The sequence below is a fragment of the Ascoidea rubescens genome, assembly GCF_001661345.1.
Source record: "Ascoidea rubescens DSM 1968 unplaced genomic scaffold ASCRUscaffold_1, whole genome shotgun sequence".
Taxonomy (NCBI): Eukaryota; Fungi; Ascomycota; class Saccharomycetes; order Ascoideales; family Ascoideaceae; genus Ascoidea; species Ascoidea rubescens.
Genome location: NW_017962913.1, coordinates 670,950 through 698,555, shown reverse-complemented (window position 1 = coordinate 698,555; position 27,606 = coordinate 670,950). Strand labels below are relative to the sequence as shown.

General features: G+C 33.1%; 14 protein-coding genes and 1 non-coding gene across 15 annotated transcripts; 10 read left to right on the top strand and 5 right to left on the bottom strand.

Annotated features, from left to right (window-relative positions):
• Nucleotides 1-256: 256 nt before the first annotated feature.
• ASCRUDRAFT_78603 (putative allantoate permease) lies at nt 257-1,963 on the top strand (the record flags this gene model as incomplete). The annotated part of the gene is made up of 2 exons (XM_020194268.1): nt 257-326; nt 396-1,963. 2 exons carry the CDS (start codon nt 257-259, stop codon nt 1,961-1,963), a joined length of 1,638 nt encoding a protein of 545 aa, XP_020049827.1.
• Nucleotides 1,964-3,390: 1,427 nt separating this feature from the next.
• SCS2 (phosphatidylinositol-binding protein SCS2) lies at nt 3,391-4,020 on the bottom strand (the record flags this gene model as incomplete). Its single annotated transcript, XM_020190055.1, has 2 exons — nt 3,391-3,749; nt 3,987-4,020. Coding segments are annotated over 2 exons (393 nt in total), but the record flags the coding sequence as incomplete, so codon positions are not given.
• Nucleotides 3,822-4,710, top strand: ASCRUDRAFT_73357 (uncharacterized protein). The gene has a single exon (XM_020192249.1). It carries the CDS (start codon nt 4,294-4,296, stop codon nt 4,594-4,596), a length of 303 nt encoding a protein of 100 aa, XP_020049825.1. The 5' UTR covers nt 3,822-4,293; the 3' UTR covers nt 4,597-4,710.
• Nucleotides 4,711-4,857: 147 nt separating this feature from the next.
• Nucleotides 4,858-5,750, top strand: ASCRUDRAFT_10996 (60S ribosomal protein eL22; the record flags this gene model as incomplete). Its single annotated transcript, XM_020188733.1, has 2 exons — nt 4,858-4,869; nt 5,308-5,750. The coding sequence occupies 2 exons, from the start codon at nt 4,858-4,860 to the stop codon at nt 5,647-5,649; spliced, it is 354 nt and encodes a 117-aa protein (XP_020049824.1). The 3' UTR covers nt 5,650-5,750.
• Nucleotides 5,751-6,734: 984 nt separating this feature from the next.
• Nucleotides 6,735-8,825, top strand: ASCRUDRAFT_96576 (uncharacterized protein). Its single transcript, XM_020195213.1, has one exon. It carries the CDS (start codon nt 7,166-7,168, stop codon nt 8,489-8,491), a length of 1,326 nt encoding a protein of 441 aa, XP_020049823.1. The 5' UTR covers nt 6,735-7,165; the 3' UTR covers nt 8,492-8,825.
• Nucleotides 8,826-9,158: 333 nt separating this feature from the next.
• On the top strand, nt 9,159-10,187 carry ASCRUDRAFT_78600 (aurora family serine/threonine-protein kinase; the record flags this gene model as incomplete). Its single annotated transcript, XM_020194267.1, has 1 exon — nt 9,159-10,187. The coding sequence occupies one exon, from the start codon at nt 9,159-9,161 to the stop codon at nt 10,185-10,187; it is 1,029 nt and encodes a 342-aa protein (XP_020049822.1).
• A 284-nt stretch (nt 10,188-10,471) lies between these two features.
• On the top strand, nt 10,472-12,328 carry ASCRUDRAFT_96563 (uncharacterized protein). The gene has a single exon (XM_020195212.1). It carries the CDS (start codon nt 10,756-10,758, stop codon nt 12,064-12,066), a length of 1,311 nt encoding a protein of 436 aa, XP_020049821.1. The 5' UTR covers nt 10,472-10,755; the 3' UTR covers nt 12,067-12,328.
• On the bottom strand, nt 12,205-12,285 carry ASCRUDRAFT_t1. The gene has a single exon. It is a non-coding gene; the product is annotated as a tRNA-Ser (tRNA).
• Nucleotides 12,329-12,436: 108 nt separating the features above from the next.
• Nucleotides 12,437-13,407, top strand: SAE3 (Sae3p). The gene has a single exon (XM_020192248.1). It carries the CDS (start codon nt 12,572-12,574, stop codon nt 13,298-13,300), a length of 729 nt encoding a protein of 242 aa, XP_020049820.1. The 5' UTR covers nt 12,437-12,571; the 3' UTR covers nt 13,301-13,407.
• A 212-nt stretch (nt 13,408-13,619) lies between these two features.
• ASCRUDRAFT_67608 (uncharacterized protein) lies at nt 13,620-19,497 on the bottom strand (the record flags this gene model as incomplete). The annotated part of the gene is made up of 2 exons (XM_020191410.1): nt 13,620-19,310; nt 19,495-19,497. 2 exons carry the CDS (start codon nt 19,495-19,497, stop codon nt 13,620-13,622), a joined length of 5,694 nt encoding a protein of 1,897 aa, XP_020049819.1.
• Nucleotides 19,498-20,012: 515 nt separating this feature from the next.
• On the bottom strand, nt 20,013-20,954 carry ASCRUDRAFT_78598 (uncharacterized protein; the record flags this gene model as incomplete). The annotated part of the gene is made up of 1 exon (XM_020194266.1): nt 20,013-20,954. The coding sequence occupies one exon, from the start codon at nt 20,952-20,954 to the stop codon at nt 20,013-20,015; it is 942 nt and encodes a 313-aa protein (XP_020049818.1).
• Nucleotides 20,955-21,227: 273 nt separating this feature from the next.
• GPI8 (GPI-anchor transamidase) lies at nt 21,228-22,070 on the top strand (the record flags this gene model as incomplete). Its single annotated transcript, XM_020189796.1, has 1 exon — nt 21,228-22,070. A coding segment is annotated over one exon (843 nt), but the record flags the coding sequence as incomplete, so codon positions are not given.
• A 184-nt stretch (nt 22,071-22,254) lies between these two features.
• On the bottom strand, nt 22,255-23,239 carry ASCRUDRAFT_73349 (MICOS complex subunit MIC26/MIC27). The gene has a single exon (XM_020192247.1). It carries the CDS (start codon nt 22,969-22,971, stop codon nt 22,396-22,398), a length of 576 nt encoding a protein of 191 aa, XP_020049816.1. The 5' UTR covers nt 22,972-23,239; the 3' UTR covers nt 22,255-22,395.
• A 414-nt stretch (nt 23,240-23,653) lies between these two features.
• On the top strand, nt 23,654-24,148 carry TVP23 (Tvp23p; the record flags this gene model as incomplete). Its single annotated transcript, XM_020189901.1, has 1 exon — nt 23,654-24,148. A coding segment is annotated over one exon (495 nt), but the record flags the coding sequence as incomplete, so codon positions are not given.
• A 965-nt stretch (nt 24,149-25,113) lies between these two features.
• Nucleotides 25,114-25,806, top strand: ASCRUDRAFT_26179 (mismatch-specific DNA-glycosylase; the record flags this gene model as incomplete). Its single annotated transcript, XM_020189937.1, has 1 exon — nt 25,114-25,806. A coding segment is annotated over one exon (693 nt), but the record flags the coding sequence as incomplete, so codon positions are not given.
• Between the last annotated feature and the right edge of the window lie 1,800 nt (nt 25,807-27,606).

Sequence of the window (27,606 nt, the reverse complement as noted above, 5' to 3'; positions counted from 1 at the left end):
TTATTATGATTTACCAAGAGCAAGTATGAATTATCAGAAATCGGTATGGACTAAGAATTGTTAAAAACTGTTGAGAACTATTGAGAACTATTGAGAATTGTTAAGAAAGATTAAAAAAGGGTTCTGCAATTTTTTTTCAGTTGGTATAAAAGCAAGAAAATTTCTTATTATCTTGTTGTGGAGAAATATACTATTAATTTTTATTCTAGAAAAGAATATTAAAACTGTGCAGCTTTTTAATTGATTTTTAAACACAATGGCTGGTGAAAATCGTGATAAAAAAGACTTTGATGTTGTTGTTAACTCTCCTGCATCATCTTTGGCAGGTAAAAGAAATTCTTTTTCTTCAATTAATAGGTCTAGATCAGATTCAAAAAAGAAAGACTCTGATATAGAAATTGATCTATCTGACCTTGATGATGATTTGAAAAAAAATCCATTTTTGGACCCAAAAATTGCTGATTATTATAGACTGTTGTATGAACAAAGAAGATATGAATGTCGTGCTCACTTTGATCCATATTATGTTTGGGATGAGGATGAAGAAAAAAAATTGATTAGAAAATTGGACTATAAAGTTACTTTTTTAGCTTGTTTGATGTTTGCTGCATTGCAATTAGATAGATATAATCTAAAAACTGTTACTGCTGATAATTTTTTGGACGACTTGAATATGGATACTGATGATTATAATACTGGTAATATTATATTTACCACATGCTTTTTATCTGCTGAATTGCCATCCCAATTAATTTCAAAAAAAATTGGGCCTGATAGATGGATTCCAATTGAAATTATTTCCTGGTCAATTGTTGCACTTTTTCAATGTTTTCTTTCTGGTAAAAAATCTTTTTTTGCCACAAGAGCCATTCTTGGTTTGCTATTAGGTGGATTTATTCCCGATACCATTCTATGGCTATCATATTTCTATAAAAGTGCAGAATTAACTATCAGATTATCATATTTTTGGGTCACTTACTCTATAACTAATATTGTTGCTGGTTTTCTTGCTTATGGTATTTTGAGAATGAGAGGTATTGGTGGAATGGCAGGCTGGAGATGGTGTTTCTTGCTCGAAGGACTTTTAACTCTTTTAATTGGTATTTATGCTGCATTTGCAATGGTTCCATCTGCTGTTCAAACAAAGACTCTCATAACGCCAAATGGTTGGTTTACTGAGCGAGAAGAAAAAATTGTTGTTAATAGGGTATTAAGAGATGATCCATCCAAGGGAGAAATGAATAATAGACAAGGTATTACATTGAAAATGTTACTCAAAAGTTTTTTCGATTATGATTTGTGGCCCATATATATTTTGGGATTTATCGCCTATATTCCAGTCAATACGTTGTCTTCATATCTTTCATTAGTTTGCAGGAGTTTAGGGTTCTCAACATTCAACACAACGTTAATGACTATCCCTTATAATGTTCTCCATATTATCACATTATTAATTATTACCAAGATATCAGAGGTATTGAACGAAAGGACATATGTTTGTTTGGTCCAACCAATATATACTGTGCCACTAGTAGCAGTTTTAGCATTTTGGGGTGGAGCAATGATTGAAAAATGGCCAACTTGGATTATTGCCACAGTTACATTGGGTAATCCATATATTCATGCAATTTTGGTTTCATGGTGTTCTCGAAACTCCAACTCTGTTCGATTGAGAACTGTTAGTGCATCGTTGTATAATATGTTTGTTCAAGCTGGTAGTATTGTTGCAAGTAAGCTTTATGTTGAAAAGGACAAGCCATTGTACAGGGTCGGTAATAGAAAGTTGTTTGGATTTGCAGTCGCTATGTTTCCAATGCTATTGTTGATAAAATTATATTATCTTTACAAGAACAATCAACGTGAAAAGGTTTGGAATTCATTCAATGAAGAAGAGAAACTTGAATATTTAGAGAAGAATAGAGACAAGGGAAATAAGATGATTAATTTCAGATTTGTTCATTAGAATGGATACAGTTTAGAGTCAATTTTTTTTACATGTGAGATTATTTTATTTATATATATATATTGAATTTATTAATAGAGATAAATTATTTAAAGAATTTTTTTTGTTAGATTTAGATGTTATAGATATTTTAAATTGATATTATTATTAAAGATTCGATAGCAATCAAAGATCAAAGATCAAAGAGTTATACAAGTTTAATGATTAAGTTTAATCAACGAAAAAAATAAAAAAATAAAATAAAATAAAATAAAATAAAATAAAAACGATACGAATAGTAAAAAAAATTATAAATTGAAAAATTGAAAAATTGGAAAATTGGAAAATGAAAGAACAATAGTATATTTTAGTAATATAATATCTTGAAACTTAATGAAATTAAACAAACCAAAAGAAATTGATTGAAGTCAACGTATCACTATTCAAAAAGAATCGAAAGTATGTAGTAGATAATAATAATAGTAATAATAATAGTAATAAGAAAATAAGAAAATAAGAAAATAAGAAAATAAGACAAAATTTGAAAAAAACAACTGAAAAGAACACAGAATAATGAGAAAAAAAGGGTGAAGAAAAAAAAAGAAAAAAAAGGCAGAATAAGTGGAATAAAAAAAAAATTCAATGAGCCAAAAAATAAGTAATTCTTTATAATTGAAGTATTGGGATAGTTTTAACCGAAATTTTAAATTGGTTGATAATTTTTAGTTGTTTAAAATTTTATTGAAATAGTTTTATTGAAATAATTTTATTAAAGTAAATTAGATAAAATTATTAAAATAAAGATAAGATAATTGAGATAAGATAAAATAAAATAAAATAAAATAAAGTTACAATAATTTAATTAATTAGAAAAAAATCCAACCGATTAAAAAAGAGATTATAGCGATAATTAAAACTATTGGGATTGGGACGCCATTTACTGGAGGAGTGTTGAGAAGATTATTTGAATCTAAAACTAGAGATGAGTTTGGGATGTCATTTTGGGGTTTAATAGAAGTTTTTTCTGAAAATTGGTTTGTAGAGGATAAGTTTCTATGTTGAGCTATATTATTTTGGGCGATTGGATCGGAGATGTTGGAATTGGAATTGGAATTGTAATTGTAATTGGGATTGGGATTGGGATTGGGATTGGTGTTAATAACAGGATTGGGAATAATATTTGTAGAATTATTATTTTGGGAAGGAGAAGAGTTTGAGTCTAATTTTTGAGACAATTGGTTGATTTTAGCTTGAGATTGGGATAAATCTCTTTGGATTGAGGAAGGTAGAGAATGTTGATGATTGATTGGTTGGTGATCAACAATGGATATGGTTGGGATGGTTGCGGATGGAGGAGAAGAGCTGGAGGAAGGCGAAGAATCCAATTGATTGTTGCTGTTAGAAATTGGGATTTGTTCTTCATGAATGATTGGATTTGGGATTGAGATTTGAGATAAGTTGTAGTGAACTCTAATTTTTTTTTGAACGATTTGGCCTTTAAATTGAGATTCCAATTTAGGCCAGACTTTAGCTACACCACCTTCTAAATCGTCATGATTAATTTCATCTGAAGGGCAAGGTAGAGAGATGATTAAGAATTTGTCTTTGCATTTGTAGTCCAAAGAAGGTTCCTTTTTGAGGCCTTGTAAGATGATTGATATTTCCACTTGTTGGCCTGGATTAACAGTGGAGGCATTTGGTCTAACGCAGTATAATTTGGGAGCAGTTGTTTTAACTTTAAAGGCTAGAGGGGTGGATGAGTTGTTTTGTAGAGAGATTTTTTGAGTTGAAGATTGAGTGAATGGCGCTATTAGTAAGAGGCAAGAAAAAAATGAGAGGAACAAAGAAGCAAGGAAGCAAGCCAAAAAAAAAAAGGGGGGGGGAAAGAGAAAAAGTGGAAATAGTAGGAGAAAAAGTTAGTAAGATGGTAATTAGAATATTAATTGGGATGATAATTAGAGTGATAATTGATTGATTAATTGGGATAGTAGATGGGAGGATAAATGAGAAATTGAAAAAAAATATTAGATGGAAAGATACATACGACTGAATTGTAGGATTGAAGGGGAGATTTCCATTTTGACGACAAGTAGAGAGAATGAGGGAGAAGTATAGAATATAAGATATAGAAGAGGTGGAAGAGAGAGGTGTAGATAATAGATGGGGGATTAAGAGATGGGATGGAAGTAGAGGAAGAAGAAAGGGAAGAAAAGGAAAAGAACAGGAAGAGAAACAATAGAAACAATTGGTATCAGAGCCAGAGCCAGAGAATGATTTGATATAATATGAGATAATAACAAAGGGATGTAAACAAAAGGAAGAAATGTGGGATGTGAGACAGTGGAGGGAGGATGAGTGGGATGCTGAAGGGAAAATGCCCAATTGGGTCCAGAACACAGCCCACGCCGCAGATCCAGCAAAGACAGCAGAGGCAGGAGAGGAATTGGCACCTTTGCCGTCGTCGGAGGGCTGTTTTTGCCGGTGTTTCTGGTGCTTGTGGTGCCTGTGGTGCGGGTGCTGCGTCGTTTCGGGCGGCTTTTGGAACGGGAAAAGCCAGGCGCTACGCGTTTCCAGTTTCAGCTACAGACCCACAGGGGTGGATTAAATCCGCAAAGATGGCAGTGCGTGTGAGTGCTACACCTACACATACGTAAGCATGCTAACGCAGATATGCTGCTGTGAGCCCTGTTTATACAAACGTGACTAAATCGTGACTAAAGTGTAGTGTGACTTGCAACCTGTTACAGCCCTGTTGTATTATTTTTGGGGACATGGTGCTGAAAATTTATAACAAGCTAGTCTGTTGGTAAACGAATCTTTTTTCGGATTAATATTTCAGGTATCATCAATTACACTGATAGTTCACTCAGCAATATCATATTCAAGTATATCATATCACAAACAAGTCTATCCAAATGGCTCCAATTGTAAGTGTAATCAGATAAAGTGATAATTAAATCGGAAAATAAAAGATAAGAGAGTAGAGCAGAAATTCAAATTTTCATTTAGATCCAAAAAAAGTGGATTGGAAATAAATTTATGAAAACCAATTTATGAAAACCAATGGGATTTATATTTCAATGATATCTATTGCTTAATTAAATTATAACTAAATTATAATGGATTGGAATAGATAGTAATTTCTATTGAGTTAATGAATCATACTAGCTTTATCAAAGTAAATGTAGAAGTATGAGACACTAAATCCTGAAATAAAAAGTAATGTTAAATTATGCTTGAAGCTTTGCTACTTTTTTTTTTCTTTTAATTATAACTGAAAAAATTGAATAATGTAGTAGGTTATTCAAGGAATAAATTTGATATTAACTATTCAATTTTTGATATTTATTTATTATTCACAATAGAAATCCAAGAAAAGTGCTGTTAAGAAATTCACTGTTGACTGTTCAGGTCCATCGGACAATGGTGTATTTGACACCTCATCTTATGCCAAATATTTGATTGACCACATCAAACTCGACGGCAGAGTCGGTAATTTAGGCGATGATGTTATTGTTGAAACCAAGGGTGCCACTGTTATTGTTGCTTCCAAGGCTAAATTCTCTGGTAAATACTTGAAATACTTAACCAAAAGATACTTGAAGAAAAACCAAATCAGAGACTGGATCAGATTTGTTTCCATCAAACAAAACCAGTACGAGTTGAAATTCTACTCCACCGCTGTTGAAGATGAAGACGACGAATAAACAACACGAGCCAACCAATGAAACGGTTACTCACTAAACAAATATATAGCTGTCAATGTAACGACCACTCTAAAAGCCTTGACTGTGTGTCTTCGCGCTCCTCATTCTGTTTACCCCAGCAGATCGGCGGTGCCACTGGAGCAACGCGTTTGCGTGCCATGCACTCCTCTCCGGCGCCAATGCTGAATGTTGTCTGCGGCCGTTGTCTGGAATCGTTGTCTTGAATGACCGAAAAGCAGGGATTCATTTGCGCACGGGACCTTCTGCTGTTTGTGCTGCACCAATCTACGCACTGCTCCTTCAGATTTCGCGACTGAGACCGGATCTGGCTTGGGTGCGAACTGCATCTGGCTTGGGTGGACACGATCACGATCACGATCACGATCCTACTAATGCAGCTCTCATTGGATCAGCGCCGTTGCGGCCAGGTTCCGCTGCTGCAAAGCCCAACCCTATTGGCCGCACCTCCAGCTTCTGCGCTGCTTCGCTAGCGTGTCCTGGCCAATCACACCCTGCGCTGTCCAGAATTTTCTATAAATATCACCTCTGCTGCTCGCTCTGCGGAATTCTGATCGTAAATTGCTTTCAAATGGGATTCTGCAGATGTCTCGCTGGTGTTTTCAGTTGTAATTTTTTTGCTCGTTCATTTTCGTCCATATTCCTTATTTTTTCCCAAGTGCTTGCTTTTTCTTATTTTCCCTATTTTCGCTTGTGTTCCCGCTGCACTGTGCCGCGTTGTACCACAGAGCCCTGCACTATTTACGTAGCTTGTTTTTCCTTTTGCGGGCTTTTTCTTCTTTTTCTTCCACGCTTTCCACTTTTTTCGTTACGCTGACCTTTTTTCGCTCTCGTTTGCAACTGTTTCCAATCTTTTTAAAATCTGTTTTCAAACTCTTTTTTCAGCCTTTTTCAAACCTTTTCTCTGTACATTTGTCAAATCTTAAACCCTAAAGCGTAATGCTGCCAATGCAAAACAAAAATACACTACCCAAAAGAGCGAAAAGAGCTAAAACAACAAGAAAAACACAGACAAATTAAAGAAACAATCGCACTCCCAACGCTGTTTCCAACACTAAAAGCATCTCCAACATCAACCATTTTCCTTTACCATTAATCTCTCATTACTTTCCTGTTGTTTTCACCAGTTTTTGCTAATTTGCTTTGTTTTCCACAAACTTTCGCTGAATCGCTGCTTTTAAGCCATTGCAATCAACCTCAGTTATATAAATAATACAAAGAACACACTAATTCAACTCAATTCCCTGTTTTCCTTTACCTCTCTTTGTTCTATTTCTCTCTCTCTCTCCCTCTGTCTCTCGTCCTTATTATCCCTGATTCTTGTTCTTGTTCTTGTTCTTCTGTTCCTGTTCCTCTGTTATATCATCCCCAGCTCTATTATACCCCATTATATTGCTGTTTTTAACTCAGTTCCACCCATCCTCATCCCACAATATACATCTTCTTGTCACCTTATCACCTTATCACCCTATTGTCTTATACCTCTTTCTTGCTCACAATGACTGGCGCTACTTTGACTTTATCCAATAACAAGGAAAACGAAGACATAATTGCCAACAACATCTTGAAAAAGATCAAAATATCGAAAATCTCAAGAAAGCTAAAACTAAAGCTATTAAACGCTGGAATCAAACTACAAAATAACAATAATATCTCCACAAATAACAAAATCACTAAAAACCATTCAAACCATTCAAGCCATTCAAGCCATTCAAACCACTCAAATCATTCAAACAATCAAAAGACTTTATCTGATAAAATCATTTTGATCAACAACAAAAAATTAAACAACAATAACAACAATAACAACAATAACAACAATAACAACAATAACAATAGTAATAATAATAATAACACTAATAGTAACACTAATAGTAACACTAATAGTAACCAAAATGCTAATCAAAATAAAAAAATCGATTATCCAGTCAAAAAAACTTTCAAAACCTCAAATTACTCAAACTCCACTTCTTCAAATAACAATGAATCAACAAAAGAATCCTTAAATTCTTTATTAGCCACCCCGAAACCAACTATCGATAATAACGAAAACAACATCAATCTCAACACAATCGATTATTTAAATTTTCTAACTCCCTCAATCAATTTAAATGACCAAAACTTATCCCTAAATTCAAACTTGCTAAATTCCATTAAATTCACAAACATCAACTCTCCTTCAACTATCATCAATAAATACTCAAACAATAACAATATCATCACCTCTAATAATCCCAACATCGATCCCAACAGTATATCTAATTTCAACAACCCAAATATCAACAATAACTTGATCGGTTTCAATCTAAACCTCACCTCCCCAAATACTAATCTTTTCTTAAATGGCAGTCCCAATTTCTTCCAACTAACACCCAAATTCAATTCTTTTGAATTTAATAACAATATTATCAACACTGCAAATACAAACCCAGTTTCAAATAATAAATCAACTTTTTTAATACCCGCTACTCCAATTCAACCAATTCAAGAAACTTCCATCAATAATAATCTTAATCTTGACACCATATCTGCTTCAAACAAATTAATCAACAACAACAATAATAATAATATAAACACTAACTTCAACTCCAACAACTCCAACAATATCAACTTGATCAAAACTCCTCAGTTTAATTTAGATGATTATGTAAATTTGTTCTCGCCATCTCCAAGACAAATTCAAATCTCTCAATTATTCAACTTATCTGCGATTCCTTCCAACATCAATCAATCTAATTCTCTTAATCCCACAACAACTAATACTTTAACCGCTTCTCAAAACGAAAATGAAAAATTACTTCTTTCTGATGATCCCTCTTTATAAAATGCTAATGATTTTACTTATCTTATTCAATCTTAATTTATCTTAATTTATTTAATCTAATTTGGTTGTTCTTTTAACATATATATATATATATATATATATGTATATATCTAATTTCTTTTTCCTATCTATCTACTAGCTTGTTTTTTTTTGAGTTTCTGAGTTTTTCACTTTCACTTTCACTTTTACTTTTACTTTCACTTCTACTCTCTTTTTACTCTCTTTATTCTTATTTCTTGTGTTCGACAAAGGTGCTGTTCATTTCAGGTTAATTGCGTGTTTTCTTCAACAAAATGTACTATACAATCAAAAACTAGAACTTGCTAATCTATTTCTTTTCCAATATTTATACATTTATCCATATATACTCATACAATTTAATTTCCCAATACATACAAAAATAAATTCGTCGCCAAATCTCCGGACACTCTTTGTGTTTGTTTGGATATTGCCAAATCAGGAACAAATCATGCATCTCTTCAAATTTAGTTAATTGTAAACAAAAACTCTTTCAACCTTCAACTTAAAACATGTTTTACAAATTAATCGCTTTGTTTTATTTTTTTCTCTCACTCTCAATCTCACTCTCTCTTTATAACTTCTCTTTTCTCAAATACTCTTCTCTTCTCTTCTCTTCTCTTCTCTTCTCTTTATTTATGTTATAAAAATGCTTCTCAAGCCTCTCGACACAAAGTTGGCCTTCTCTTCCAATAACAACAACAATTCTACCTCTGCCGCTCTATGGAAATCCAATGCTGATATCAAATTCAATAACACCACCAACAACACTACAAATAATACTCACACTATATCCCACAACTACACTGCAAAATCAAATTCTATTAATTTAAATTTAAAACAACAACCCCTAAGAGACTACTCTATCAATGATTTTGAAATTGGCAGAAAATTAGGAAAGGGAAAATTTGGAAAAGTTTACTGTGTTCGTGATAAGAAAACCGGTTATGTTTGTGCTCTAAAAGTAATGGAAAAGGAGGAACTAACTCACTTCAAAGTGGAAAAACAGTTTAGAAGAGAAGTCGAAATTCAATCGAACCTAAGACATCCAAATGTCCTAAGACTATTCGGTTATTTCCATGATTCAAAAAGAGTTTACCTCATCCTAGAATATGTTATCCATGGCGAATTGTATGGGTTTTTAAAGAAAAAGGGCAGGTTCGATGACGCTTTAGCTTCCCATTACATTTATCAGATGATTCTAGCTCTATCCTATCTTCATAAAAAACATATAATTCACAGGGATATTAAACCTGAAAACATCCTACTAGGCTTTGATAATATAATCAAACTCTCGGATTTCGGTTGGAGTGTCCATGCTCCGTCGTTAAAGAGATCAACGATGTGTGGAACTTTGGATTATTTGTCCCCAGAAATGATTGAATCCAAAGATCACAATGAAAAAGTAGACATTTGGGCTTTGGGTATATTAATGTATGAATTGTTAGTAGGAAACCCTCCATTTGAAGAAGGATGCCAACAAACAACTTATAGAAGAATAGCAAGAGTGGATTTGAAAATACCCCAATTTTTGCAACCGGATGCTGTTGATTTGATTAAAAGACTTCTTCGTTATGATCCAACAAAGAGAATATCTTTATCCGATGCTCAAAACCATCCATGGATTTTAAGAAATAAAAAGTATTGGCCGAAGCCAAACAAATCCAATCCCATGTAATATATTAATCATAATCATAACATGAGTCATAATACTAATCACAATACCAATCATAATACCAATCAGTTTTTTTTTTTTTACACACTATTAAATATTCAAATATTTGTTTTTTCAATGTTATTTTTTGTTGTTATTTTTTAAGGATACATTCATTAACCTTTTTTATTGTTTTCTTTTTGTCAATTAATCACATTAAAACTACTTATGACCTTTTTTTATTGTATTATCATCGCAAATGAATGTATTTGCCTTCATAGATTAAATAATAAACACGAATAGGGAAATCGGACCTAAAATTCTGATTTTAATATACTTGATACTGATTTTATACCACAAAACCAAATAAAGCTAGACGAAGCCTAAAAAGAAGCCAAAAAAAAAAACCAAAGAAAAACCAAAAAAACAAACAAACAACTATAATGAAGCAATTTCCTTTTGTTATCGAAATATATTACTATATTGCTATAAAATAGTTTTCATACAATTAGATAGGACAAAAATATATTGCTTTTCTATTTCGAGATTAAGGAAATATTATGAATTGCTCAATACAGATATATAAAAAAGAATGACGTTAAATCCATTAAAATATCCATTAAAATATCCATTCCATTATTCATTAAATTATAAATATGATCATAAAGTTAATTTTATCCAAAGACCAATTACTTCGCCCGAATATAATCAATTAAATCAGTTAAACGAAGTGTTAGCATTGAATGAGTTAAATCCTAATTTTTTATCGCCATCGACAATATATACTTCTAATCATTATTATGATAATGATTGTTATAATAATAGTAATTACAATGACAGTGATTGCAACAGAATAGTAAAATCTAAATATGATCATTCATTAAAGATAGATCATATAATTGATTTATATGAAATGATACCAAATTCATTTTCTGAGTCATGTTCTAGCAGTTCGTTTAGTTCATCCACTATTTTGAATGATAGCGATAAAGAAAATTATAAAGAGAGCAACAATTATAATAATAATAATAATAACAGCAATTGGAATGATGTCATTTTAATGAATAATTCAGATAAAGTTGTACTAGAAAAAGAAAAGAAAACAATTGGAATTAAAAAAAATAGAAATTCATTAAAGTTTCATTCACATTCATACTCCTTTAAAGGTAATAAAACCAGAGTAATTTTAGATAATAAAAAGAATACCGATAACCAAGAGATTCAGACTCAAACTATACCAAATAACAAGAACCTGAATGAGGAAACAAGAAAAATCAGTGAGACAATTAATGATGAAAATAATGAAAATGATGAATATAATGACAAAGAAAAAAATGGCACCAGTTCTAATAAAAGAGAAAAGGACAATTATTTTTCTACACCAAAGTCAGCAAAGGAATCAATAATATCCACTTTTCACTACTTCAAAGAGAAAATGAGTCCAGCCTTCAATAAAAAGCTTACATCACATTCCAACAATAGTAAACACGAGACCAATGATGATAAAGACATTAATCCTGCAAAGAATCATGTTGAAAACTTGAGCAGAAGTCATTCATTGAGAGAGAGACTAAGTCTTCCACGATTAAACACCCCAATCTTCGGAGGAAAACACAGACATAAAGATAGCACAGGAAGCAAAGACATCAGTGGTAACACAAAGAAGGTCCCAGCAGCACCATCGATCTCATCGTCGTTTTCAATGGACAGCTTGGGGTCGTTTTATCTAGAATACTCGCGAAACAGCATCGAGCAGAGTGACGAAAACCCAGACATGGAGCTCTTGAGGAAGTACGATGTGGAAAACAGAATTAGTAGGGGGTGTGTGAAAAAGAGGTCACCATTCAAAGCGGATTCCAGTGATGTTGAAATCATCTACCAGTGCTATCAAAGCTGTACGTAAAAGAAGAAACAGTTCTGCTCTTACTCCATGTTGCAACAATAGCCCTGGAACGTCTGGTTTTTCTTCTCCTTCTTTACTCTTCTGCTCAGGCAGCAAAAACGGCACTCTCTCCATCCTGGATGGATGAAAACAAAAAAACGACACCAGCAGGACTCGAACCTGCGCGGGAAATCCCAAAAGATTTCTAATCTTTCGCCTTAACCACTCGGCCATAGTGCCCAATTCTGTAGAGAGAACGCCCACACCATCTACCCGTAGCTTTTGTGTCTTGGGTGCAGAAACAGCGACGTCATCGGATGCAGCACTGCTCTTGTCGCGGTGGCTCTTTTGGGCCGAGCATCACCAAACATTGCAAAACATGGCAAGAGTAATAAATGGCAATCTGGAGGTATAAAGCTGGTGCTGTATCCTTCTTTTGTCTTTCTGAACACTTTTGTCATTTGTTTTGGTGTTGGTCTGTCTACTTTCTCTGCCTTCTTTTGCTCCCCCATATATTGTCCAAAGAATGCTTCAAGACACATCGTCGCAAGGCGGCCTTGATCACATAAATAACGCCATTAATAACAACACAATCAGCACTGGCACAAACAACATAAACAACATAAGCACTGACGACTCTAGCTTAATGGCCACCCAAATACTTGATTCTCATCCTCGTTCTCGCTTCAGAGACAACAGATATCGAAGTAGTGATAGTATTAAAACCTTCAGCTCTTCTGTCCCTGCGTCTGCTCCTGCTTCTGATACCACTAACACCAGACCACAGTTGTTAAAGGAACTAGCAAAATCCTCTGATTTTTTCAAGTTTGAAATTAAACAGTCAGATTCAAATAACTTGAAAAATCTAATAAACGATGCGAATTTGAATTTGCTCGAAAAGAAACTAACCAAAAATGAGAAAAGCTCAATCTCAACTGAAATCGAAAAAATAAGATCAAAAGAGATCACTTTAATCCTAATTCAAAAACAGTGTGAAGATTTAATAATCGAACTAGATTTGAATAACGATCAAATCAACAAACCAGAATTAATTATCAAAGACCACATAAAAAAACTAAATCAGTACAATGAATTAAAAGATATCGCGATGGGTTTAATTACAATGATAGCTAATCATAAACAAATCGATATGAAACAGGTTTTACAAGATCTTGAAATCGATTCTAATGATAACGATAATGATAATGGTAATGGTAATGATAATGATAATGATGTTAAATTTAATTTACCTTAATAAAATAAAATAAAACAAAACAAAACAAAACAAAATAAAATAAGTTTAATCTAGGCTTTAAACTAGCTAGTTTTTTTTCCCTTTTTTTTTAATTTCATTCTCTTTTTATTTATTTTATTTTATTTATCTGAATTTATTTTATTATTTCATTTATCATCATTTATCATCATTTATTATCATTTATTATTATTACTTATTGTATAAACAATATCTTATATCTTATATCTTATTGTTTAGTTATATTATATCATAATCGTTAAATTACACTTTAATAGCCATTATGTCTGCTCTAAATAAATTCTATTTCAACACTACCTATTTAACTTTTTTTCCTTCTTTTGCTTCTTTTCGCTTTACCATTAGCCTCGTTTGTAACATTGTTATTCACATTATTACTCTTATTTTCTTTGTTATTAGAGCTATTGAAATTGTTTTCTTTGTTATTATTAGAGCTACTAGAATTACTATTACTGCTCTCTTTAAGCTCTTTGTTATCATTTTTGTTAGTCACATTTTTCAAAATACAACTTCTATTGTTACCATTCTTATTGCTTCCATTTTTGTTACTATTCCCATTTGCATTAGTATTGATATTAGAATTAGAATTAGCATTGCCATTAACATGGCCATTGCCATTGATATTCCCATTAACATGGCCATGGCCATTGCCATTGCCATTGTCATTGCCATTGATATTGCCACTAACATTGAAATTACCATTAACTTGATGACCATTGCCCCCTATATTAAAATGGGAATGTCCCAATGCCTCTGTCGCATTCATATTAACATATTGAAAACATCTTTCAAGTTCCCTATCTTCTTTCATTTTTTTTAATTTCTTAATATTATTATAATGTTTTCTTTTCTTATCTTCATGTTCTTTCATCTTACGCTTTCTGGCTTCTCTTTTAGCTATCCTTGAACTTGGTTTAGATTCCATTATTCTTTTCTGTTTTTCTCGTTCTCGTTTTTTTTCAATTTCTATTTGTTTCTCAATCAATGCCATATTACGTCTGGTTCTACGCATCGTATCACTAATTTTAATAATTTGCTTTATTTTCTTTCTTTCTTCTTCTTCATCATCTTCAGAAGTATTACTACTATCTTCATCGTTTTCTTCATCCTCACTATCTGATAATATCGTTTCTTTGATTTCTTTTTCTAACTCAACTTCTTCAATTGGCAATTCATCTAAATGTAACGCTTTTCTCCGAGCTTCAATTGATGATATAATTCTATCTTTAACTAAAATCAACTCTTTTTTCAAATTATTATCTCTTTTACCCCAAATATTCAACCACGAAATTAATCCATTAAACGCTTTTTCATCATCAATATATCTCCAATCTGATTCAAGTAATAATGTATCATTTTTTTCTTCTATTAATTTTCTTTCTATTGGTCTAACAATAGCCCTATTAATATCACTACTACCGCCATTATTATAATTATCCAATATCTCATCTGGTACTACCAATTTCCCAGACTCTTCAATCAATATTTCCTCTCCATTATCGGTTTTTCTAATCACCTCGAGATTATCTGGATTAAATTTTAATTTGAAAATTTCTTCACAAACTTGTATAAAGCTATTTGATATTTTTTCAGGTAACTTTGATTCCGCTTCTAATTCAACAGTTTCATCATTATTATTTTCATCATTAATTTCTGCTTTTAACGTCTCAGTATTCTTATCTTTCTTATCTTTCTTATCTTTTTCGTATTTTTCGTCTTTTTCAAGTTTTTCTTTATTCTTATTTTCTCCAATAGAATATTTGTCAAATAATTTTCGGGCTTTCTTTGCAGTTCTAGATTTTGTATCCAAAAAATATTCCAATTCTTCTTTACTAGGTCCTTGGATCCAAAGTCTTCCCATCAAATAAGTTTCTTCCAAAACTTCTTCTTCTTCATCTTCAACATCATCTTCATCGTTTTCGTTTTCGTTTTCGTTTTCATTATCATTTTCATTTTCATTATCTTCTTCATCAAGATTACTGTTTCCAGAACTAGATAATCTTGGTAATCCATTATTTTCAAACCACCAATAACGATTATAAAATCTGTCTCTTCCAATTAAACGTACTCTTTGACAGTCTATTTCCATCAATTGTTTTTCAATTTCTTTTTTTTCCTTACGATATTCATTAGCCTTTAAAATGGTGTTTTTTCTTTGTTCTATAATTTCTTTAAATTCTTTATTATCTTCTGCAAACTCAAGTTCCGCTGAAGTTGGTTCATTTCTTAATGTCCAGTTTTTACGTCTAGGTCTTTTTTTATTATCATAATCTTCTTTATTTTTATCACCAGTGAAATTTTCTTTATCTTTGTCTTTTTCTTTTTCTTTATCGTTTTCTTTTTCCTTTTTGTTTTTTTGTTTTTCTTTTATTTTTTCATTAATTTCTTCTTTTTCCTTTTCCTTCTCCTCAATGCTTTTAAAATCTTTCAAAAGTTCTTGGGCTTGAGCATTATATTCTCTTGCTTTTTCTATTAATCCTTTATGTTCACGAATTTTTTCTAATCTATCTCTTCTTAATCTTACACCTTCTTCCATACAAAATTCAATATAATTTTTTATTATTGGCCCATTTGTCAATATCTGGCATAAAATATCTAAGATCTGAATTCTGTACTCTAGATTCAATTTTGTGTAAAAATTTCTCATTATAAACGTAGGATTCAATGAAGTTAGCTTTGTTCCAGGAGGCAATAAAATCCTCTGAACTTTATCTATTATTTTTGAATACACCTGGATATTCTGTATGTGTGTTAAAAATCCTAATAGTATTAGCTGCCAATATCCATCTTTAAATTGGCGCTTATAAAGTCGCTCTTGCCAAGTTATATTACGATAATTGACAGCTTTGTCCAATATTATCTGATATGTTTCTGCTTTTTCAGCAGTTAATTCATCATCAGTTTCTTCATTGTTTTCGTCATAATCATCATTACTATCATTTTCATTGACAGATTCACTGGCGATTTCATTTTCGTTTTCATTTTCGTTTTCATTTTTGTCTTCATTTTCATTATTCTCATCATCTTCGTCATTTTCTATTGTTTCATCATTTAAGTTATTTTCTTTTTCTTTTAGTTCTTGTTGAACTTCGTCTACTTGAATATTTTCTAGATTATCTGTTAGTGATTGAGTGTTATTTATATCAACAAGCTCATTATCTAATTTTTTCAATTCCTCATTAAGATTTTCGCTTTTAATTTTTACATCTGTTTTGTTTTTATCTTCAATTTGATCACCTAGATTTGTTGATTGATTGTTTGGAATATTTTTAATTTCCGAGACAGAGTCATTAATATCATTATCTTCGGGTATATTTTCATATCTTCTCAAGGGATAATTAGCGTTAAAGTCGTTTAAAATTTCTTCTTCGTCAGATTCAAGCCAAGAGTCTTCGACCGGTAAAGATATCATAAAGACGTCATAGTCTTCGATGTGAGCAGATTTGGTATTAGTTTTTTCATTTTCGTCATTTGAGTTTTTTTTATTGATAATTAGACTTAATAGAGCACAAAATATTTCGTTTAATAGAATATTTTTTGTAGCCAAATTTGTATTATTGACAGACAAACAGGTTATAAAATCGTCAAAAGTAAAAGTGTCTAGTATTAACGGTTTGCGATAAATATTTAAAAAGCTCCAAGTTTGTAGGGCTTCGGACATGTGATGAATGTTTTTGATTCTTTTAAGCTTTGGTCTTTTTAAAAGAGAGGTTTCCAAGTGATTTTGTGTAAATGGAGTATAGGGGATGAGTAGATCTTCAGAGATTTTGCGTCGAGAGGGGGGATGCCTAACGGGAAATTGGATTGGTTGTAGAGTTTTTATGGAAGACACTGGAGTTGAACATAGGGAAACTGGTGTTTGGCAAGTGGATCTTATTTGCTTTGCAGATAAGCAGGGTTGATTTATAGCGTTGAGGTTATTAAAGTTTGAGATGTTAAGATTGCTGTTGATTGAATTTATTTCCTTATCTTTATTGATGTAAAACATTTGAATGTTCAATTTATTGTTGTTGTTGTTATTGTTGTTATTGCTATTGTTATTATTATTATTATTATTATTATTATTATTATTATTATTATTATTATTATTATTATTATTATTATTATTATTATTATTATTATTATTATTATTNTTATTATTATTATTATTATTATTATTATTATTATTATTATTATTATTATTATTATTATTATTATTATTATTATTATTATTATTATTATTATTATTGTTGTTGTTGTTGTTGTTAGCATTATTGAAGTTTTCATCATCATCATCTTCGTATTCTGAGTTGGAGTAGATGTTTTTAAAGTTTGCTAGGTTGTTGATTGATTCTGTGGATCTTTTGTGGGGTTTGCGTTTTCTTTGTTTATTGTGAGAATCTGGGTCGATGTTATCGTAAAATATATCTTGGTTTTGATTTATTCTCAGGTTGTGATGAGATATTGGGATATTTGAATATTCGTTATTAGTGTTATTAAACGAGTTGATGTTGTCGTTTAGGATGTTTCTATTGCTATGATTATAGGTGATGTTTGAGTTATTTGGGTTGTTTGAGTGTTTTGGCAATAGGTTCCTTAGAGAGTTGTTATTGATATTATAATTGGTGTTGTCGAAGGTATTTATATTTGTGTTGGGAGCGATTAGGGTATAGTCGTGATTGGGATAATAGTTTTTTTGATTTTGATTTTGATTTTGATTCAAGTGTTGTAAATCTAGTTTTGAATTTGAATTTGAAATTGAAATTGGTGTATTGATGTTATTTTTTGTAGCCGGTAAGATTGGGATGAAAGAGGGAGTTGGAATTGTTGAAGAAGGTAAGGGATCAGGGAAGTTTAAAATGGAAGAAGAGTTTGCGTGGTGTAAATGAAGATCATAATTTTGAGAGTAAGGAGGAGAGTTTTGTGAATTTATTAGGTTGTTGATATTGTTGTTGTTGTTATTTGAGTTTTTCCTTTGTTTAGATATTTTTTGTTTTTTGAATAGTCTTCTGTTGTCATAGTCGTCGTTATTTAGGTGTGTGATGTTGAAATGGTTTAGTTTATTTTTTTTGAATTTATTGTTGTTTTTTAGCTTCTTGTTGTTGTTGTTATTATTGTTAAAGTAATTGGGGTCGTTTATGGAGTTGTCAAGATCAGTGTCATCTAATTGAGGAATTGGTTCAATGTAGCCAGGAGAATATCGGGCTAGTTCCTGGGGATAGACCATTGAGATTGAGTATTTTTTTGCATATTCTTCTTTGACGACCCAGGGAGCACCTATTTTAGAAGATCTTGATACACATAGTTTTATGAAAGTTTTGACGTACCATTTTGTAAAGTGGTTTCTGTCCCTTGAAATTGATTCGCAAAAGACGTCAACTTCATTTGGAGATTTTTGGTTATTAATTGAATCAATATTTTGAGATAATTTGTTATTGTTTGTATAAATGGGGTCATTTTCGTTGTTATTGTTGTTATTGTTGTTATTGTTGTTATTGTTATGTTTTTGAATATTGTCAGTTAAGGTGATTCTATAATTGCAATAGGCTTTTCTTATAAGAAATTTATTTGAATCGTATTGGGTATTAAATTCGGCCTTTTCTCTTATTGTGCCCTTTCTCTTTTGTTGATCGTATTTGACTAGTACAGATTCACCTGGATAGAAATCATTTTTGAATCTTGTGTAGACTTTGTCGACAAGTTGGTCTAGTCTGGTGAGAGTTGAGAATTGGACAAATCTTAGAACTGGTTCTTTTAGTGGATTTGGGAAATGAGATTCCACTTGTTTTATTTCTCTTTTTTCGCTGTCGAGAGCTTGAAAGTAGTTGTAGCAGGAGTTTCCAGTGATTTCGCAGACAAATTTGTTTTTGTTGTAGTAGTCTAGTTTTTCAAGGTATTCGTCATAGGTTCGGAACCATTCTTTGGTTTCAGGTATATACCAGACTTTTATTGAAGGGTCTTCCGGTAGTGGTGGAGGAGTTTGATAAACAACAGGTTTTCGTTTGTAGTAGACCTAAAATGAGATTGAACAAAGTGAAATGGAAAAAAAAAAATAAGAAAAAAAGAGAAAAGAGAGAAAAAAAATAGAGAAATAAAGAGAAAGTTAGTAAATTGAAATTTACACAAATGAAGCAAAAAAGTATCAAGAGATAGAAGGTATCTGAACATTGCAGAAGGAGAGAAAGAGAGATGCTTACCATGACAAGGAGTGATTAGGCAATTGGAGAAGAACAGTAAGAGGGTGAAGGGGATGGCAAATTGGAAACTAGGAATTGATTGAAACGAGAGCCAGGGAGATGATATATAGATAAACAGACATAAACAAGAGATGGCAGAGTGTGAGACCTAGGATAAAGCAGCGGTGGAGGGAGAAACAGCAGAGGTGGAGCTGTGGATGAGGAAGCAGAGTGTTGCAAAGGAGAAAGGAGAGAAGAAACAGCAGAAAGGAAAACGGAGGATATATAAGAGCTGTTCAACAATAGAGATATAAAACTTTTCTGAGCGATGCAGAGATTCGCCAGCGCAGAGCGGCGCGTTCGGAGGCCTGTTAGCGCACGCGCGCTTGGCTCACAGCCGCGTAGTGCGTTGGACCGCGTGCAAACATACACTTAGAGTTGGTGTATGCGTGTGTATGCAGGAGGATGCTTCAGCGGTGGGGGCTGGTGTTACGTAAGCGCGGCGTAATCAGTATAGCGGGAGAAGCAGCACTGGCCAATCAGAGCGAGGCACGCTTTTCTGCGATTCTGAGCTTCAACTCGTGGATTTCGTGTTCGTGGTGCTGGATCATTTCGACGATGGTTAACAGAGAGGTGGGAGCAGGAGGAGAGGGAGAGGGAGGAACAACAACAACAGCAGCAGCAGAATTGTGGTTCTCTGTTTCCAAATCTCGGTTCTGGATCGCCTGGTTCGCCATCTTGATCTGCTTTTCAATGTCCTCCTTCAACAAATTCAACTCCTTGATTTCGTTGAACAAGAAGAGATTTCGCTCTTTGATTTCGCCCAAATGCTCCTCCAACCCATGGATGGGAAACTTCTGTTCGTTTAACGTCACAATGATGTCCACCATCTCATTGATGGTCTTGTACTCGTTGATGAGCCTTTCGTCCTCGGGAACTTCATCGTCATGGCTCTTGTAATCATATAGTATTTTCTCTTTTTTCTTGAGACTGTTGAACAACTCCTTGTTGGGATTGATTTCGGTTTTTATCAAGTTCTGAATGTTTCCCTTTCCTGGAAACTTGATCAAGCTTTCTCCATATTCGAATTCATCATTATTTGCATTCATACTGTTGATGTTGTTTATATTGTTCATGTTATTCACATTGTTGTTGTTATTACTGTCACCACCACTTCCATTGCCATTGCCATTGGCTTTGGAACTCAAATTCCTCACCAATATCCTGTTGATGGCTTCCTCATTCTCTTTTATCACGCTCCCATCTCGTCTTTCTAGCTCATTCTTCCTTTCGTTATACACCAAAAAGGGCTTTTTGTTGCTCTTTTGATCATTGTTTTCAATCAAATCCGTCAACAAGTTTTCGGTTCTATCGTTCTTCATCAATGCATTGCTAAATATTCCTGGCGGTTTGAAATACAATGTTGATAAAGATTTACTGCTTTCGTTTATCCTCGATACAATAAACTCCAAATTTGACATTCTTCCATTGATTATATCACCATCAAAGACCCAGCTCTAAATACACTCAACTTAATATTCAACCTAATATTCAACCACTTTGTCACATGTCTTTCACTCCAAAACACAATCACTTCTCTTTTTGGTTCTCTTTTGTTTTCTTTTATTCTCTTTCAATCTCACCTCCATCGCTACCTTTTATCAAATCTTTCCAAAATGACAAAACTCATACTGGTTCTATCTCTCCTTCTTGCTCTTTTCTTCCCCCTTGTCTCACTGGCCTCCTCCTCTTCCCACACCAACAATTGGGCTGTCTTGGTTGACACCTCAAGGTTTTGGTTCAACTATCGCCATATCGCCAACACCTTGTCAATGTACAGAACTGTCAAAAGATTGGGTATTCCTGACTCCCAGATCATTCTCATGCTAGCTGATGACATCTCTTGCAACTCAAGAAACGCATTTCCTGGCTCGGTCTTCAACAACGCTGCAAGACAATTGGACCTATATGGCGACAACATCCAGGTAGACTACAGAGGCTATGAAGTCACTGTCGAAAACTTCATACGTCTACTAACCGACAGATGGGGCCCTGAGTATCCCAGATCAAAACGTCTACTAACCGATGAGAACTCAAATGTCTTTGTTTACATGACTGGACATGGTGGCGACGAGTTTTTAAAATTCCAAGATGCTGAAGAGATCAGCTCCTATGATATAGCCGACGCATTTCAACAGATGTTTCAAAAGAAAAGATACAACGAAATTCTATTCATGATTGATACCTGCCAGGCAAACACAATGTACTCAAGATTCTACTCTCCCAACATTTTGGCTGTTGGTTCATCTGAACTAGACGAATCTTCCTATTCTCACCATTCCGATGTAGAAATCGGTGTCGCTGTTATTGACAGATTCACCTACTACAACTTGGACTTTCTAGAAAACATTCAAAAGAACTCAACTGCAAACATCACTCAACTATTTGAAACCTACACTTTTGAAAACATACATTCCCACCCAGGCATTAGAACAGACTTGTTCAACAGAAATTTATCCGATGTCCTAATAACTGACTTTTTCGGGTCGGTTCAAAATGTTTTAATTGATCAAGTTGAAGATGATTTACTTTACCTATTACAAGATTCAGACAACGATAAGTTGAATTACGAAAATTTAATCAACAACAAAGTAAAATAAACATGACTTTTCTATGAATATGTATTTATAGATGATTAGCAATGACAATAACAATAATAATAATAATAATAATAATAATAATAATAATAATAATAATAATAATAATAATAATAATAATAATAATAAAACAAAAAAAATAGGCTATATTTTATAAAGACATCCTTTCACGTTAATGGACATCCTCTCTTTTTTTTTTCCATTATAAATTAAGAATAAAAGAAAAAGAGCAAAAAAAACAGACTATTCATATACTGAGTTCATTTTAATTTCCCTTTCTTGTTGTTACCTCTTCATCAAGATTTAAACCAGAAACACTTGCAATATATTTCTTGGATGAATCAATGGAACTGTTTAACGAATCTTGAACATCTTTAGACTTGTTTTCAATATTTTGAATCAAATTTTCAACTCCATTAACAACTGAATCTTGGGCTGATGTAACTGCTGGTAAATTTCTTTTTTCCAAATAATATGCAAATTTTGTTGAGTTTGTGAAAGTTTGTGGTAATGTATAATTAAAAGCTGTTAACCCAAATATAATTGGCAAACTGGTCCTCAAAAAAAAGTTTTTATGACGAGCAATCACTGCACCTGTTAATGTTGCAATTGTAATATAAACAATGTTGGGCAACAAATCCTCATTCTTTGAACGCAAATTTGCTAAACTTGAAGTGACTAGTTTTTCAGTAGAATAGTATTTTCTCGAGACACCTAACGAAGCGTCTTCCAAACAGTTGTACAAACCTAGTGTTTTACCTCTTAGAAATTTGAAAAAGTTTTCAGTAAAAGTTGGAGAACGCACAGAGATTCCGTCGACAATTTTATTTGGACCTAGCATTTCAATTTCAGTGGCAGAGGCTGGAACAATAGTGCCTGGAATGGGAGTTATGTTTTCATCGTCTTCATAGAACTTTCTTCTGACTGAATCATTCAAAACGACATTGTTATTTGAAATGGTGGTAAGGGCTATGAAACCAATGGGGAAACCAAACTAAGATATATAAAATAGTTAGTTAGGAAAAAAAAGCGAAAACCAAAAAGACAGTACACACCAGCTAACTTGCTGAAAATACTAGCAATTAACATACTTTTATACTTCTTAAAACGCTAGCCATTGTGGTTTAATTTGTCAATGTAGAAGATGTAGAAGATGTAGAAGATACTCTCAGTGGAATACAACCGATAATGCGAAATATGAGCTGGATTTTATTCGATCAACGAACTGGGTCACGTGTCAAAGTGGTGTTTAGAATTTGAGAAAACGCCGATAAAGGAGGGAGAGAAGAAGAAAAAGAAGAGAAGAGAAGCATCAATTGAGCAGGAGTTGGACAATGGTATGTATGATTGAGCGAGATAGGGGAATTGGAATTGAGAAGAGATTACTGACAATTGATGATGTGTAGGCAATTAATTTTCAATCTATACCCCAGGGAAACCTAACAGATAACAGTGATAATAACAATAGTAATAGTAATAATAACAATGGACCAAGAGCGATTTCATCCAGTCAAGTAATTAATCAAGAACGTACGTTGTTTCAGAGATTATCAGAGTCGTCACATCCAATTGCACTCTTTTTTTTGATTTTTTTCAAAGCGTCTACTATTTTAGTATATATACTTGGAGGAATACTATTCAGAGATAATTTTATTTTACAGTTCATTACAGTTATATTACTATCATCGGGAGACTTTTGGAATGTTAAGAATATATCGGGTAGGTTGTTAGTTGGGTTACGGTGGTGGAATGAGACGTCGATTAAGGGAGAGAACGTTTGGGTATTTGAGAATTGCGATCCAAGCAGATACATCAATCCCATTGACAGCAAGGTATTTTGGATGATGATATATGCTGTGCCAGTGATTTGGGGTTTTTTGGGGATAATTTGTGTTTTAAAGCTTGAGTTTTTGAGTTTGATCATGGTGATAGTAACTTTGACATTGAACTTGATTAATTGTGTTGCGTATACCAAATGCGACAAATTTGGGAAAGTGAATAATTTGCGAGATAACATATCGATGAATTTTTTGAGTTCGATTGCGTTTAATGGGAGCATATTAAGTAATTTGCCAGTGGTGTCGAGGTTTTTCTCTAGATAAAACGAAGCTGATTTTGTTTGTATTGCACATTGCTTTTAAAAATCGTAGATCCAAGTTAGTGTGATTGAGAAGTAAGTCATTTAAAATGGAATGGAGGGTGGGCGTATAAGTTATTTTGAATTGCTTGCTTTTAATGATTGATGAAAATGGATTTTAAGAGGATTTTTAAGACATTCAATGAAGAAGGAAACAAGACAAATTAAGATAAATAGAAGCAAATTCTTCATTTACATTTTTTCTTTTTAGATATGTAATTTAATCAAGTAATTAATATTAGTAAATCAAATCATTAATATTAGCAGATTAACAGTTGACAAATTATACAAAGACAAACAATTAAAGCAAGCAAAAATGATGGTAATTTTTAAGAAAAGAAGATTAGGAAACAAGTTCAGAAACATGAAGAACCGTATTAAAGCAAGAAGAATGAGACTGAAAATGAATAGAAAGAAGCGTGTTGTTGTGGTTTAAGATGTTTGATTGAATAAGTTTCAGTACTTCAATATTTCAATCTAGTTTTTTTTTGGTGATAGGTTTTTTTAATAGTTTTTTTTAATAGTTGTTTTTTATTTAAAGGATTTAATTAATATGTTTTGTTTTGTTTTGTTTTTACTTTTGACTGTAGTTTTGAATCGGGGCGGAAATCGACAGATGGCTGCACCAGATCAGTTATTAGATACAAGTTATATATCTAGACGATGGGGGAAATAGAACCAAGCCAGGCATTCAAAGAGTTGTTAGCTAAGTTTTCATACAATAATGGCAACAATAGTAACAATAGTAACAATAGTAACAATAGTAACAATAACAATAGTGAACTGAATAAAACAAGCAAAGTCAAGATCAAGACAATAACTAAGCCAGGGACCAAGACAAGAACCAAGAGAGAAAAGGCAGAAAAGCAAAAAAACAAGAGCAGCAAAATCGAGAAAAAAAAGACTAAAACGAGCAAAGTCAAATACTACCATCATTTGAAGGAAGTGCCTGATTTGTTGAAGAACAATCTACGCTGTTTATTCGTTGGATACAATCCAAGCATCAAAAGCTCAGAGAACTGCCATCGATATGCCCATCCCACCAACTTGTTCTGGCGGCTCTTGATCCAAGTCGAGATCTTCACTCCCCAGTTCAAAGGTCTCAGTGTATCCAATGGCGATATGAAAGAGATAATCAGACGATTGAATTTTGAGAATGCAGACCTGTATCTCTTCAACGAGCTAGATATGGGCTTCACAGACTTGATTGCAAGACCCACAAGAAACATCGAGGAGTTGGACGCTGCAGAAATGGCCCACAGTGTGCCTGTGCTCCTCGACAAGATCAAGACCCACAGACCAAGAGTGGTGTGTTTTGTCGGCAAGAATATCTGGCTCTTGGTGCTAAAGCATCTTGGTTCTGCAAAAACAACACAGGCACCAAAACCAAGCTGCTCCTACGGCGTCCAGCCCAGAACTCTCACGACCGGCCTTGCTTCTGTGGCCGGATACGAGCCGGAAGTACATGTCTTTCCCTCGACATCGGGTCTTGTGACGGGAGTGCTGCGGACTGCCAAGGAGGAGCTTTTCCGAGGGTTGAAGCGGACGTTGGAGCAGCGGGGGTCTGGTGTTGCGTAAGCGGAGAGGGGGGGTCTGCGACAGAAATTTTGAGCCTCCTATCATGGAGAAGGAGCGTGAGGTTCTGGTGCGTGAGGTACGTGAGGTACGTGGTGACTGTGCTGCCGGTGTTTGCGTGCGCTTTTCTTCCGTTTCTGCTGTGCTGCCTCTGCTGCTTCTTCTCTCTAGGTCTTTTTCTCAACTCCAGTACTTGCTCCCCATTTCTCTCTTTCCTCACAATTTCAACGGCTGCTGCTTCTGCTTTATGGAGTGGTTCAGGCTCCATTGCTCTCTCTTTCGTCTTCTTTACTCGTTATCTCTTCACCAGCTTCAAACATCCCCCAAGCATCCTCCAAACATCCTCCAAACAAAAACATTAAACAACTAAAACACTAAAAAAACAAAAAAATAAAAAAAATAGAAAAATAAATTATTTGAAAAATAAATTAGAATACTATAGAACAATATAGAATAATATCAAATAACATCGATATATTAACAATAACAATAACAATAACAATAACAATAGCATAATAATAACTATTCAATTCAATGAAATATAAAAAATCACCTCTCATTTTACTAATATCTACAATTCGTCTACCTCGTTCAATTTTTTGCTCATCTTAAACCATATTATTTCATATTTATCTGAAAAATGAATTCATTTTTGTTTTTTAGTTTTCTTATTATATATATAAACTTTTCAATATTTATCTCTTGCTTTTCAATAATATCCCATAACAATTATAACAATCATAACAATCATAACAATCATAACAATCATAAAAATAATTATCAGATATCAATAAATAAACATACTAACCCCAACCTCAACCTCAACCTCAACCCTAATAACGATATAATTAATAATAATGACATCAATGAAATCAATGATATCAATGATAACCTTTTATTCCAAAATAATAGAGCTATAAATGACTTGGATATAACAAATCTAATCATAATATCTCAAATAGATGGCTCGTTATCTGGTTTAAACAGAGAAACTGGTGAAATCATTTGGAATCTCAACTCAAATCTAACCTCTAACATTTCTTCATCAACCATCATAAACACCAACAACAACTCGAATATCAATACAAAAACCAACAAAAACAATAACAATTTATACACAAACTCATCTCTATTCGATATCGATAATGATAACGATGATATCCTTTGGTTGGTGGAACCTCACAACGACGGCGCTTTATTTTTCTTTGATAAAAACACTGGTCTATCAAAACTAAAAATATCAATCAACGACTTAATCCTAAACTCTCCATTCTCCCTATCAAATAATAACGTCTTCACTGGTTCAAGAAAGTCCTCTTTAATCTCAATCAACCCAATCAATGGCAAAATACTAAACACCTTTGGTAATAACCCCCTAGACCAATCCTTCATCAACACTTGCAACAAAAACAATTTCAATTTTAACACTCTAAACTCAATCAACAACAACGACAGCAACGACAGCAACGACAACAAAAACAATAACGATGATGATATCCCCATTATCAATATAGGAAAAACAGACTACCATCTAACTATAACCTCAATCAACAACCAAAACAACAAAACAAACAAAGTCATAGACATTCACTTTACAAAATTTGGCGAAGACAACATCAACCAAGATTTAACTCTTCAAAATAAGAAAAAATCTGTTGATGGAATCCTAATCTTTCCTTTTGATAAAAACTCTCTATTATCCTTAGACTCATCTCTGTCAACTCCCAAATGGATAACCAACCTCGATTCCCCAGCAATTGACGT